The sequence below is a fragment of the Dendronephthya gigantea genome, unplaced genomic scaffold (genome assembly GCF_004324835.1).
Source record: "Dendronephthya gigantea isolate DGI-Jeju-01 unplaced genomic scaffold, DenGig_1.0 000053F, whole genome shotgun sequence".
In the NCBI taxonomy this organism is placed as follows: domain Eukaryota; kingdom Metazoa; phylum Cnidaria; class Anthozoa; order Malacalcyonacea; family Nephtheidae; genus Dendronephthya; species Dendronephthya gigantea.
This window is the reverse complement of record NW_021163063.1, coordinates 607,545-621,971: the sequence shown is the minus strand read 5'-3', so window position 1 is coordinate 621,971 and position 14,427 is coordinate 607,545. Positions and strand designations below refer to the sequence as shown.

Genomic DNA, 14,427 nt, shown 5'->3' with positions numbered 1-14,427 from the left:
CGATATCCCAGAAAGCACTTGCTAAGATTCATAAAACGGACAATTAATCGCAGAATGTTAGAAGATGCGGAGTTTTGATGCGGAGAATATGGTTTGTTTGAACGGTCAAGTGTGTAACTAAATTATTAGTCTGCTTTCCGCAATTAAATACAAAAGCATACAAAATATTTTCCTCATTTTACAAAATTTCCCAACTTAACTTTGCTTTTGTATCAATTTTAGTACGTCTTACAGCTTTGTAATGCAATTCCCGGGATATTTCCTATATTTCTCACCTGAGGATTAAAATATCTGGATCTTATAAATATTGGATTGCAATCCATTACAAAGGCGTTTATTGGAAGAGTTCCTTCTGTGCTGAATTAATTTGCCCTCGTTTTTGGGGTGGTAAAACATTTCTGGAATTCGAAATGAAAATTACCTATAGGAAATGCCACATCGTTTACGACGAATCGAATAGAACGTCAGGGCTCAGGCAACCTCGTTCCCAGGGCGTTTCCCTTCAAAAAGGGAAAAAACTTCACCACTCTATACTGATTGTTAACAATTCAATATTTCGATATCAACTTTCGATATTACATCAGCCCTGCAAAGGCTTTACTGCCACACTGACACTTATGCAGATTTTCCGTCATGCATATGGTGCAATTGGTGTTGTTACCACAAAGCCAGGATTATGGTATTATTATCACAATATTCTTGGATATAAAGTGGATATAATTATATACAAAGTGTCCCACTGTCTCAAGCATCGGACATTTCAAATTTTCTAAACGGTATTATACTCAAAACTATTGAAAGAATCATCGTCGTTGATATCACCGCCTATATCCAACATGGGTGAAGGCAGGTCGGTGGAAAATGACATATTGTTTAAAAGATTGAACTGTGACGATGGCGACTCATCGTTCTCTAAGGAGTCGGTCCTAGGCTCTTCCATCGGTACGCAGCCTACGGGGCTTGGGGATGACTTTGTCAGCTCGACGGGTTTCGGTGGGGCTGTGGCGGCCGCCTTCTTTGTTTTTTGTTTTTTAGTTTTAAGAATTCTCGTTGGTTCTTTAGGTGTTTTCTCTTTCGCATATTGTTTCATTTCCTTATCGTAACGTGCTTTATCTTTTTCGTACATCTTATAGTAAACCTAAAATTTGAAAAATGGTCAAAATGCAAAGTCATTAACAGACTAGCCAAAAAACTTCTTGATAAATTTAAAAATATCTTTGTATGTGCACCCCCCCCCGGCTGCTCGTTGTTCAAATTCTGATTTACTAAGAATGAGGATGTGCAGCACGGGGGGGGGGACGGGTGATCACATTTAATTTGGGTATCTGTACAAATTTTAGTATAATCAAAGAAAGTAGGAACCCAATCATGATTATTCTGGTCAACTTGGAAGTATGGAATCTTAACTGAGGCTGGGACAAATCTTTGTAAATCATAGTAAAACAAATCTTAAATATCATCAAATTTCACAATTTGACCCCACCCTATGACCAGGGGCTGGCCTGCAACACCCCCTCTCCAAAACACCAAACTGAATCTATCTCTATGCGTATTTTAAAGAAATCTGACCTTCTTTCCCTCTGCCCCTAAAGTGTTCCATTCTTTCGCGAGATGTTTCGTCAACTCGTGGTGTCCAACAGTTGGATCTTTCTGATCATCGTGCATGGAATTTCTTTGTTGTTGACAAAACATGAAAAAAGCATTGGCTGGTTTCTTCGGCGCGTCAGGATCCAGCTTGTGATGTGCACGTCTCGTACCTTTTTTTGTCAACGCGGCAGATTTTGTGAGCTGGGAGCGATTGTCTTCGTAAGGTGCGTTTATTTCCGCGAGCATTTGGGCCTGGAACGAGGAAGAGGTCATTGAACTATATAGGAAAACTGGAGGGCTAACTCAGACAAAGGCGGGGAATGAAAGCAAATTGAGTTTTTCTAAGTTATGGACAAAAGTTGTCATATTATTATAATAAATTAATTTGGTATAATTAAACTAATTAAATAATAATTAATTATTACACTAAAGTAATTAATTAATTAACAAAGGACATTGTGCTTAATATGAAATGAAGGTTAAAGTTGGAAATTTCCATGAATGCATCTCTGAGCTGAACTGAAGATGAGTTTTAAAATTTAAATTAAGGTCAAAAGCCAGTGTAAAGAGTCAAACTCAAAGCTAACTCACCGTGTATAAAGATTGTGCCTTTTCGTAGTCAACGCCATATGCTTCACATTTCTTTAAAAGGTAGCTAATTACAATTAAAGAAAGAGCGCTGGAATTTTTCCATGAAATGAAGAGGAATGTATAAAGACAGATGTAGCCACATTTGTTGACAATTTTGAGTCTATTTTTCACAGTATAAAATAGTTTATGCTATAGAGTATTGAATTTTGCTGCCTTTGAGCTCTGTATGCTTTTTTTTCAACAAGATCTGAGATGCAGGAGATATCTAAGATAAAAGTGTGCTAGCTTAGTGCAGGTGTTGGGGATTTAATTTGATTCGCACAAAGAACAAAAAGCAGTGTATATGCAGATACCATGCAAGGAAAATTTTGACATGTTCAAGAAAGGTTCGATGTAAAATGGAGGCCCTCATTGTTAGTGGAAATAGAAGAACATAGGAATCTAGGCCACCATTTCTGCAAGATGACAATTAAGTACATTTGATGTAATTAAATCAATGAGACAGAGTTAAAAAAAATTAACAGAAAAATTTCTGATTTAGGAAAAAAGTTCTTGATTGCATATTGGTTGACAAAATTGCAATCTACAACCGCCATTTTGCTTTTCTTTCTTAGTTGGCACAAACAGGCCATTGGAAAATTTACATCATTATTTCTTCACAATTAAAATCAAATTGACGGAACTCAGGCATCTTACGCCTTTGTGCATTTAGCCACCCTCATATCAGAACCACCCAATAAAATGGTGCATTTAGCTACCCTCATATCAGAACCACCCACCAAATGAGAATACAAAATGCATTAATTGTGCACAAAAAATGTGGTGTGTAAGTACAGATGACACCAAAAGTTATATTACTTAATAATATAACCAGGGAGCAGCGTGGCAGCGTCTTCGTCAGACTCTCCTGACGAAGGCCCTCAGGTTCAGGTTGACACGTCGAGAAGTGTTTTGTCTATTTTAGGCACTTGTTGTACCACATTTGATTCTTACTTAAAAATATCTAAACCCACACACATTTATTATAAGCCTGTCAACCAAATTTCTCCTATTCCCTCTTTCATGCAACAATGGGTGAAATGTTGAAACAGCACTCTGGAGTCAATTTTAATCAGACTGGCTATAACAAGTAGTTGACTAATGCATGATTGCTTCATTCTTTGCCTCAACATCACTCTCTGTGCATGTCACTGTGTCCTTAACTCAAAGCGTCCAGGGACGAGGTGTCAAAGTTGAGGGAGTTCGAAATCCAGATTTAATTCTTTGAGGTAAACCTGGTGGTGCCTAGTAAAATGGGCTCTCTTATCTTAGTTATTCACTGCAAGAAATGACAATCTCCCAGATTAATGTTGATGAAATGACAATCTCCCAGATTATTGAGATTAACGTTCATCAGGGAACAGATTTCTACCACCCTAAACTTTGGGATGCATTCTGTCTGTCCCCCTTGTAACTAAATACCTTCTCTCGCTTCTAGACCTCTTTAAATGCTTTCGAACATGATAGATTCTATTCACAATTTTCTGATTCTCCTAGAGAAAAAAAATTTTCCAAAACCAAAATTACAAACTTGAATATAAAAAATGTTCGTAGCATTAACGATAAATAGCTGCATAATCACATCTCTAGGGATGAATATCCTGCTAAGAAGCAAATAAATAACGCAGACTTACCAATTCGACGTGTTTTACACGACTTTCGAGCGTCAGAAACTTTCTCTTCCAAATATTATCAGTATTTTCGTCCGCCATGTTGAGAGAAAATATTTTAAAAGACTGGGCGCTAATTAGATGCACAGCGTTCCCAAGCCAACTCTTGAGAATAAAAACAAATTTGAAACTAAATGGATTTATAATTCTCATTATTTTTACTATTCCTATGCATAATGTATCGTATATAACGTGATTTTTAGTCAGATTATATGAACCAGTATTACCAAAAGATTTAGTAGTGTTCTTCAAAGGATAAAGGGAAACGAAAGCAATTCTATTAAATCTAATAAATGTATTTCAAAAGAATATCACATTTTGTCTTTGAGTTCTCAGCATAAGATCCCTAATTCGACGGTTTTTGACATAAATTGCCATATAAATTGCAACATGAAACATAGGCTTGATACGACCTTTTTTATACCGTAATTTTCAATAGCTAGTGTCTACGATCATACCACCAGTAAAATTCCGGTTCTCGTTCGATCACCGAAGACAAGCCTGGTCGGGCGAAGTTAGTACTTGGATGGGTGACCGCCTGGGAATACTTCGTGTTGTAGACTTTTTAATTTTTTAAGTCCAGTAAACCGCAGTTCCAAAAGAAACAAGTTTCTTCTTCTGTAATCTGTATTAACCAAAAGGTAGAAATGGACAAAATTACTATTCTATTATAAAATACTTTGAGTTTAAGCAACAACAATATTTTCCCCTGAAACAACGCTTTGATTGTGAAGAAAAGGCTAGTTCCTAACAACTATGACTACTTCAGCTATTCTCATTCTACACAGACTACGTAGTCAAAGGATAAAGGGAAACGAAAGCAATTCTATTAAATCTAATAAAAGTATTTCAAAAGAACATCACATTTTGTCTTTGAGTTTTCAGCATAACATTCCTAATTCGACGGTTTTTGACATAAATTGCCATATAAATTGCAACATCAAACATAGGCTTGATACAACCTTTTTATACCGTAATTTTCAAAATCTAATGTCTACGACCATACCACCAGTAGGATTCCGGTTCTCGTTCGATCACCGAAGACAAGCCTGGTCGGGCGAAGTTAGTACTTGGATGGGTGACCGCCTGGGAATACTTCGTGTTGTAGACTTTTTAATTTTTTTAAGTCCAGTAAACCTCGGTCCCAAAAGAAACAAGTTTCTTCTTCTGTATTAACCAAAAGGTAGAAATGCACAAAATTACTATTTTATAACAATTGCTCGAAATCCCTGGGCAGAAAAGCTTGCCAGATAGACTAGACTGTCAGTCTCTGTCTCTCTGACAGGCAGTAACAGATTTTTACTATGTTTATTTTTCTTTATAATGTCATTAATGTGCCCTATTTTTGAGCTTCAGAAGTCTCAGTACAAAAATATTCAACTAGAGATGTCAAAATAATGGAACCACGAATTTTGCATTTTCCAATACAATTCTATAACAATCCATGGGAATTCCGAATTTTGGGGAATTCTAGAACACATTTGTCCCGCGAGATTTATGGGCGTTTTGAAATATCCACGAAAAAGTCTCGCATCGTTTAAAGCAACAACAATATTTTCCCGATATCTAAAGCCAATTTTGGTTAATTTATCACTGAAACAACGCTTTGATTCCGAAGAAAAGACTAACTCCTTACAACTATGAGTACTTCAGCTATTCTCATTCTACACAGACTACGACGTTCTCGGCTACCGTTTCTACCGACGGCTCAACAAGTTGTGTCTTCTAGTGGCGCGTTCAATTCTTTTCCTCAACGAGTTTCTTTGGGTCTATTGAAAGTTTGCGCCATAACCGTGCCAACAGTTTACATTGGGGCAGAATTGGCCAGGATGTCGGCCACTTTCCTTGAAGATTGGAATATATTTGTACCAGATGATGATGACGATTAGAATATATTGGAATAGTCTTTGAATTGTTCTAATTGGGATTTGGTAAATATTTAATTATTGAAGTATTTATTGAAGTGGAGTGGATGATTAGGGTCATTCGGGGATTCTTAACTAGACTATTAAGGGTTCATTACCTGTCTTAATGATCAGGACTCCTTTGCGATTACATGAACAACCCCAGTACTGGTATATATTGCTGGATTAACTTGATCGCCACCCATCTGATTTCTCTTTTTCATCTAATCAAAATACTCAATTAGACGGAAGCATTTTGTTTTGTGATGACTGAAAAAAAGGCTCAATTAAACTTCTTAAGCAGTCATCTCTGCCTAGGGGTGAATTTGCTTCTGTGATGTAATATCTAATAGCCAAAAAAAAGTTATTTTGAATCCAAACATTAAGACTAAAAATTGGCTCTCCTTATTATAACCGTAATAAGCCAACCACATGGCCATGGCTAGGACACTGCAAGTCCAAAGTTGAACTTGGACACTTTACCCAAACTGAATATAAGTGTGTGAGGGGTGAGGAATGTATCAAAACAAAAGAAACAGTGTAATCAAATATTAAATTTTGCTAGATTTTAAGGTTACTTAGGTTGAGGTTTGAAAGTGTTAAAAGTGTTACCAGTATGTAATGGCACAACTTATGTTCCACATGCATTAAAACATAACTATGGCATTTTTTGTTTTTTCCAGGGACTTATTCTCAAATCCAATGTTTGGACAAGTTGTGGTTTAATTTATGGAACATGAACTATTGAAAACTATATTTTTTATACTTTGAATTCAGAGTGTGTTGAGTTCATGTAAATACTAGAATGGTAATGTGTATATTGGATTATTGGAAGTAAAATGCATCATTATAGGAAGAGATTTTGTACTTTGTTGATTTTTGTGGATTAATGCTTGTAAAATGTGGAATAACCAGCAAAAGATGAACTAATATCATCAACTTGCCATGCCAGACTCCCAAAGCAAGGTACTTCATTGATAGAGAATAAAGGAGGGGTTAAAAGAAAAGTAATGGTTTGGTCAGTCCCATCCCATTGTTCAACTTTAGTTTATTCTGATGGTGGTTGAAACGAGTTGAAGCGCGCGAAAAATGAGGAAGCAATTTTTCCAGTTTTTCATAATGCAACTCTGAACATTCTTTGTTTTCACTGATCTATATTAACTGATGATGCACTGAATGCGGATTGAGAGATTAGACATGAGAGTGATGAGACCACTGATGAGACCATATAATGGTTGTGAAAACAAGTTCTACCAGGAAATGCTATATTTTCGAAGAGCATCGCACCACCTTTACTCAAATTTTAATCTCTAGGCGCTTCACGTCTGGGCATGTATAAGATCATGTTTCATGATACACAACCTCCTTCCTTAGACGAGGACAGATATTTACAATTTCCCAATAAAAACAATACCCATTAGTATCATTAGGATAAAAAACTAACATTCTAAAAACTTCGAATGGCCTTAAAACTCGCAGATTTCGAACAGATTATAATTTGACATCCGATTTTAACCAATAACTCGGTGTTTTCATGCGTAAATCGGTAAACGTGATATTTAATTTTATAACCGACCGGAAAGCTCTTGTCATAACAAAGCACCCTGCTGTGCATAACCTTAGCCAGTTGGATTCAATTTTGCCAAACAGCCAAAAAGCACTCGTCAAATATCAAAACTCCCCGCCGGTTTGTATGTACTAAATTACTATAGTCAGTCCAGTTTAAATGATAATCGAATTTGGCACGTCGCCACAAGTTGAGTTCGTGAAAACATTTAAACACCGTCTTTTTGATAAACCTTGAACGAAAGCACTTTAATCTGGGTAAATATTTGCCAACACGAGCATGTGTTCTAATTGGAATTCCTTCGGTTTTGGGTTTATATTTTATTGAAAGTCTTGAAACTGGAATCCAGATTATAAACTCATAATAAAACTCTGGATTTTGTGTTAATCCGAATACACCGTATCCTGAGAGAATGACTATTTCTAGATGGAATTTGATAAATACACGTGAATGCTGAAAAAATTCACACCTGTGCATTGCTTGGCTTATGTAACCGAATAGCTTGAATACCATAGCAAATGTTGCATAATATTAATTTACATTTATTTATGAAAATAAACAAACTTTGTACTGTGTACAAAAGTACATACTCCGATTATTATTCAGTGTATTGTTAAAAACACCAGCTTCCCGCCATTTTGAAGTTACGGCATACAAAATAATTCACGACGGTTTATTTTTTGCAACATATACAAATATCAGACCGTTCCTAAATGTTTACCAAATCTTCCGGCAAAAAAGGCACCAATAGACTCATTAGATGGTGGTAGAAATACAGTTTATTCATTTTATTTTTTTCCTCCTGTTACAACCATTTCAAGAGTTATTTCTGGTGAATTTTTCAAAGCAAATCTACTATAAAGAAAACAACAACAAATATATTTAAATGTTATGCCCTAAGGATTGCCAAGAGCGAAGCATTCTCGAACGTCCGCCTGTCTCGATGGGTTTCCTGTTTTCTGCCGTTAATGCGAGCACGACTGACAACTATTAAATAGAGCCACTGCAGTTACAGTTTAGACATACTAGAAATTATATATGGTACAAGCAGACGTCAGTCCGCAGCAGAATATCAAAATACACAACGTTGAATTGTGGTGTTCGCAAAACTTTCGTTGCAAACAACTCGTGGGTGTCATAAGTATTAAAGTAACGACAAACCTCACCCAGTGTGCTACAATTTTAAATGTCTGAAAATGTCAATGTTTTTTTACAATCTTTCATATAAACTACTGTCTACACCAAACGTTTAAATGTTCCTTAAATAAATATCGACAACAATTCCATTTTCTTCGAATGACTGTGCGTTTCCCGTAGAATGTCACATGCTAGGACTTCCTTTAAAATGGAAGACCTCGCTTCCAAATTGCCAATGTTTTGTGATTATTTTTGAAGCGATTGCTGTCCTATACGAGTATACTACAACCAATTAAATACGTAGTTTCTTTTGAAACAATCGCCAGCTACCTACGTACTCCTCCTAGCTACCCAATGTTTACGTTTCGTCAATTTCACTACATATCAGACTTCGTTTCGTTTTCCTTCATATTTCATGTCCGAAGACACTTGTCGATTCTTTTTTATTCTTTTACGGTTAAATTACTTGATCACGGTGCATTACAAGATCAATTTTATATGAAATCATCGTGTTTTTAATCGGTTTTCTTCGACACAACCTTGCCCGCCAGCGAACAAGGTGTCCACTACAACTATGATACAAACGTATATATACGCGGTAGCGTGGTCAATGACAATGGTGGCATCATCTTACAACTTGTTGGCTATTTTTCGAGCTGTTTTCCGACGCAGATAGTCTCTGAAAGGCTAGCAGTGCTTCAGGAAAGTTCGGCGGTGTAGCTGGGGTATTCGCCGGCGTCACAAGCTGTGAAAATATCGAGATAGTGAAAAGAAAACATTTAGCGTCACGACAACAAACGTGCGTAAGAACCAAACACACTACAAAACGTGCCCGAATAAGTTGAAAATTATACTAACCGAATGCTGTGAATGACAGGGAATCGCTGCTTCTTGAAAGAACAGGCTTAAAGCGGTCTACAAGGGACGAATAAGATGTGTAAAAACTGGCGGGAATCGGATAATAACACAAGGAAATGAATTACAACAGACATCATGGCCGGACAAAAACAAACACATTCGCTCACCTCGAATTGCCAATTTCCCGCTTGTAAAAGCATTTTCGCTTGATCAACGGCGCATCCTGCGACGTTTACGAACTGATTTATCATAGCTTGTTGTCGAAGGGCATCCATTTTGTCGGCAGAAAGAGAAAATGAAGGTTTTCACACAGGAATTACAAGCCGTGAATTCGCCGCGACACAGTAACACGCTGCCTGAATAGCACAAAAACAATGACGTCAAGATTTTTTGTTTAGCTAGCAAACGCCTGACAAAAACAAACGCGCTGATTGGTCAGAGAAGCGTTTAAACAGGCCAAGGGCATCGCGATTAACCAATCAAATGCCCGGATACTGTTGATACGCGATAATTTATTCCAAATGCGCGAAAATGAACTATTTCACAATACACTGCAGGTGATCATACACGTCGTAAACGACGTAGTAATTTTAGCGATAGATATTGTTACTCAATGGCCAACATGGCAACCCAGTAACAAGTAAAAATATTGGAATTTCAAGCCTTAAAAGTACACTACTTTCAAAGGGATATAAACATCTGTATGAAATATATACGGCAAAGCGTATAGAATTTCGCAAAGCTCCCAAAACCCTGACTTTTGCTTTCAATACAGATGACAAATAAAAATTCTTTGTATCGTAAATTAACATAAATATCAATTTTCACGCGTGTATGGCGCGCGTGGACTATATTTGGCGGGAAAACGTAGTATTCGCGGATTGTAAATTGCAAAAAGAAAACAAACTCATTCTTTCTCGAAATATCTTGAATGATGCGGCCACGAAAGCAGAAACATCCTAAATACAAAGCGTATTTTGATCATCAGCAACGAATAATGCAAGAAAGGTTTCCATTTTTGAGCATTCGGCAAATAAAAGCGAAAATTTTGTCATCTTGGCAAAGCTTTTCGCCTGAAAAGAAGGATGATTGGGGCAATAAAGGTTGGTGAGAATGTATTGTATATATTTACAAAAACATTCAAGGCTTGAACTGTTTCACTGACACGTTTACAGTTAAGGGTAGTCTTCTTAGCGACTCACGGTCAATCAAAACTTTTGCCTTGCATCGATTAAATGCTCATGTTTGCAAACTCAAAATGAGATTTTGTAGTATATCAAAATTATACTTGTCTTTTTCAAAATGAGTTCAGTCTTTATCAAAATGAGTTCAGAATACAGAAACTAGGGCAATGTTATACATGCACATCGATTTTTTTATAAACTTTTCCAACGAAACCAAACACAACGTAACATTGAATTTCATTTCAAACACTTCTTTTCTGTTTTGAAAGGTAACTCTTCACAAGGTAGTGATGGAACAGGGGTTAGCCCCTCTGAAAGAACACCTCAACGCTCCACCTCAAAGTACGGCTCCCGTAATCTGACACCCCCTCGTCCCAAATACAGTCCCGAGAAGGTGCGGTTCTCAAAACCTCCTTCGGACATTTCGGGCGCCTCGGAATCACCCGTAACGATGACGGAGTATTCCGAATCATCTACAGAAAATTCCCAGAATTCTTTGCCCGAACTCGGTGCGTGGCAAATTTCGGAGGAATTCAATCTAATCTCAAAACACAAGCTTGTCGTGGAGCAGAGAACACGTGACAAGGAGAGCCAATCACCACAAGATGAAGAAACGTCTCCTGGGGACACGGGTGTATGGCCGGCACTCTTTGGGGATAGTACGTCTATCTTCAACGCCAACAAAAACGAAATTGACACAGAAAAGGTGATGACGTTTACCCGTGGGTGGTGAAGCTCTTTTACGCATGCGCACTGAGAGCGCGTGACTGGATGTCAAATTCACGTGAACCCTGTATGCCACCTGGGCCAGGAATATTATTTCTTAATCCTGTTGAAATGAACAGCTCAATTTTTTTTAACTTTAAGGAAATTATGACATTCCTCTAATGTTAGGAATACCTTTGTATAATTTTAGGAACAGCCCATGTGCGGCTTATTTGAGAAGGCCGAGCGAAAGCATTTCTCACAACGCAGGTACGAGCAAAATATACACAAGCATCAGCCATTCAACCTCTACTGAACTGAGAAACCGTACCAACAATCAAGGGGGAAAATAGTTGGAATAGATTGTTGAATATAATAATCTTTGTTATGTTACGGCCGAAGCGATCCAAACAGTCTCTTCATTTCAGATCTCTTGATAAGGTATCTTTTTATTTCAGAATTCTCGCTGGACTCAGTCCATCGGAGGTGAAAGCGAGCAGAGATATATTCGAAGGCGATGATGCCGAGGATATATTTGCCTAATGCACAATATGTGACCTAGTTTATTTTGTGTTTGTAATAGAGCTGTTTTAATCAATGTAAACAAAAAAATCTTCGTTGACAAATAGTACATTGGTTAGAAAATTAAAGAGATTTTCCGAGATCTATGCATTGCACTATGAATTATCTATATACTAAACCCACCATGGTGAACTTTGCGAATCAAAACATTTTTTTCCAAATCAGTCCTTGGCATAATTACTTTACAAGACAAAATATATAATGAGTGAGTGTTTATAAAACATGGGCGGATATCACTGTATCATAATTAAAGGAAATGGGATCTTTTTTACAATAATTGCTATATTGTGCTATAGGGGAATTGAGTATGGACCAAAACTGTCATTGAACAGTTCTTCTAAATACTTTCCACAGACGTTAGAGAGGGGATTACAGACAACCCGAATACGACAATGTACCACATCCTGGTGACTTTTTTCCCAAACCTTTTCCACGCACTCAAATTCAGCCTCAATTCTCGAGCGTGTTTAAGCTGTTGTTTGTTGCGTGCGGTAATAGGTTCCTGGAGTGTTGTCAAGATTCTATCGCAGTTCAAGGGAAGCCGCACCAAAAATATCAAAATCCCCTCGTAAGATGAGACATCTGCCCGTGTCTTCCTGGTGGTACTTAGTGCCCAATAACCCGTAGCAGAGCTGATATTATAAATTTAACAATACCCGGAAATTAAATCTTCAAATCTCGGCCACAACACGAAAATCTGAGGAACATCAATAATCAAAGAGCCTGCTTTATAATACACCACGTTTGTAGTTTTGGCTGGATTTTAGATGCGATTTTCTTCTTTTGGTAAATCCGAACGTGTGGACAGGCTACGGATGTTAAAATGTGGGCGCATTTACGTCAGAGCATAACTGTTACGTCAGAGCATAACTGATCGCTCGTTTGCATCTGCCAAAGGATAAAAAATCGCACGAAAAATCGAGTGCATGCTAAAGCTGGCGGGTAACTTTGTTATTCCATGCGAAATAAATGAAAACTGTCTAAAACTGCTGTGAATTGAATTATTGAGATGACTAAATTAATTTAAGTAGGATTCGGCAGGAAAAAGGGGAAATCTTTGTGGGGGTATTTGAAATCGCATTCATGAAGCGCTGAGTCACAAACACGTCAGTAATTTCCGGGCGTTTTATATTGGAAGCACTTGCGTCTTGCGACGAATTCCAGCGGGCTCAATGACTCAAATGTGGCAGCGGTTTACAGAGCTGAAGATTAGGGTCTTAATGCGGCTCCAGACAATGGGTTTCTTGACTCTTGTCACTCTCCTTAGTTTCAATTCTTATAATACAACAACTGGAGAAAATTCTATATTTCAGAGGAATATTTTGAAAATGAAAATATTTAACCAGCAGAGTTTTGGTCGGCAGGATTGAAAGACCGTAGAAGATAAAAATATAGAAATTTATCGCGATGTCCAAATCCAGTACTAGCTAGAAGCTTGTTTGGGCGGTGGGGGTAATCGTATTTTCGTCTCATGCCCGACTGATTAATCAGTGAAAGCGATAATTCCAACGGTATGTAAACATGAATATATGACTATATCCCTCCCCGGAACAAGCGGTCTAGCTATGGAAAATTATAATATGATCAGTCTCTGTTTATCAAATTACTATTCTTAAAATTTGTTGTTTCTTTGATTTTCCATAATTAATCTATGTATTATCCACCGGTCCCCCAGGAAAAGTATCACTAAAATCGTGAAAACCATCAGACATAACTCAGGCAGGAAGTTGCAACCAAAATAAACATTAGGCCAAATATCATCCTCAGCATTGAACAGAAATTAACTTCCGTAGTTTCAAAAACCAACCCTTAGAGTTCCTCTTATCGGTTTGGACACCAAAATCAGAGCATACTCACTACTGAAATTTCCGATTTAAAGAATGAAAAAAATTCAGGTGAAAATTTAGGCAGATAAATCGAACAACGTTGACAGTTGTTTTTTAACGTCTTCTGGCGTGTACTTGACGTATTTTTCGACGTTCTTTGTGAATTGAATGGCCGTGTACCTAGAAAAGCGAGGCCATTTTGCTGATTTAATACGCTTTTATAAAATTCACTCGCAAACAAAAAGTGTCCGGTATATGGTTCTCTAGGGGTCTATATTCATCATCTCTCGTGTGGAGATATTTTGACTTTGAACACTCCAGTTCAAATGAACTAATTTGCTAATATATACAGAACAGTGGGACCGCGGGTGTCATCTATTCTGGCTTGTCATCAAACCCTGCTGACCAGAATTACAGCGGACGCAGTTCGCTTTGACTAAGTAAAAGGTCAAATTGTAAGTTGCTCTAGCACCTTATGGCGCAACCTGACCCATCCGGGAGCACTGCAGTCACAATGGAAGTGTCATTTAGGTCCATACTTACTTTTCTTGAAAGGAACGATAATTATTTACAATCAAATCGATATTTTCCTGGCGTAGTTCATCCCTCAGATTTTCGTCAGGTACGGCATAAGTTTTTTGTGTTTGACATATCTCTTCAAACTCGCTGTTAAAACCCTGAACGTTCGAATACATGAGTGGCTGGGTGGGTGAGTTGATGAACAAACAAACAAACGATTGAGTGATATCTGGCATTTATCTGCCTATCTAAAAATCT

General features: G+C 37.5%; 3 protein-coding genes and 2 non-coding genes across 5 annotated transcripts in view; 3 read left to right on the top strand and 2 right to left on the bottom strand.

The window, feature by feature from the left end:
- Nucleotides 1-529: 529 nt before the first annotated feature.
- Nucleotides 530-3,936, bottom strand: LOC114529120 (high mobility group protein B1-like). The gene is made up of 5 exons (XM_028550867.1): nucleotides 3,852-3,936; nucleotides 3,640-3,710; nucleotides 2,179-2,242; nucleotides 1,570-1,839; nucleotides 530-1,138 (listed from the first exon to the last, which is right to left on the bottom strand). Exons 1-5 carry the CDS (start codon nucleotides 3,927-3,929, stop codon nucleotides 770-772), a joined length of 852 nt encoding a protein of 283 aa, XP_028406668.1. The 5' UTR covers nucleotides 3,930-3,936; the 3' UTR covers nucleotides 530-769.
- Nucleotides 3,937-4,331: 395 nt separating this feature from the next.
- Nucleotides 4,332-4,450, top strand: LOC114529197. The gene has a single exon (XR_003687591.1). It is a non-coding gene; the product is annotated as a 5S ribosomal RNA (ribosomal RNA).
- Nucleotides 4,451-4,879: 429 nt separating this feature from the next.
- On the top strand, nucleotides 4,880-4,998 carry LOC114529198. The gene has a single exon (XR_003687592.1). It is a non-coding gene; the product is annotated as a 5S ribosomal RNA (ribosomal RNA).
- A 5,602-nt stretch (nucleotides 4,999-10,600) lies between these two features.
- Nucleotides 10,601-11,887, top strand: LOC114529005. Its single transcript, XM_028550725.1, has 3 exons — nucleotides 10,601-11,243; nucleotides 11,454-11,512; nucleotides 11,701-11,887. The coding sequence occupies exons 1-3, from the start codon at nucleotides 10,989-10,991 to the stop codon at nucleotides 11,783-11,785; spliced, it is 399 nt and encodes a 132-aa protein (XP_028406526.1). The 5' UTR covers nucleotides 10,601-10,988; the 3' UTR covers nucleotides 11,786-11,887.
- The window catches only part of LOC114529003 (exocyst complex component 7-like), a 42,551-nt gene continuing 39,992 nt past the window's right edge, over nucleotides 11,869-14,427 (bottom strand). The window contains exons 26-27 of the mRNA XM_028550723.1: nucleotides 14,194-14,327; nucleotides 11,869-13,830 (exon numbers count right to left, since the gene is read on the bottom strand). Coding sequence (XP_028406524.1) covers nucleotides 13,728-13,830; nucleotides 14,194-14,327 — 237 coding nt within the window. The 3' untranslated portion in view covers nucleotides 11,869-13,727. The remainder of the gene's footprint in view (nucleotides 13,831-14,193; nucleotides 14,328-14,427) is intronic.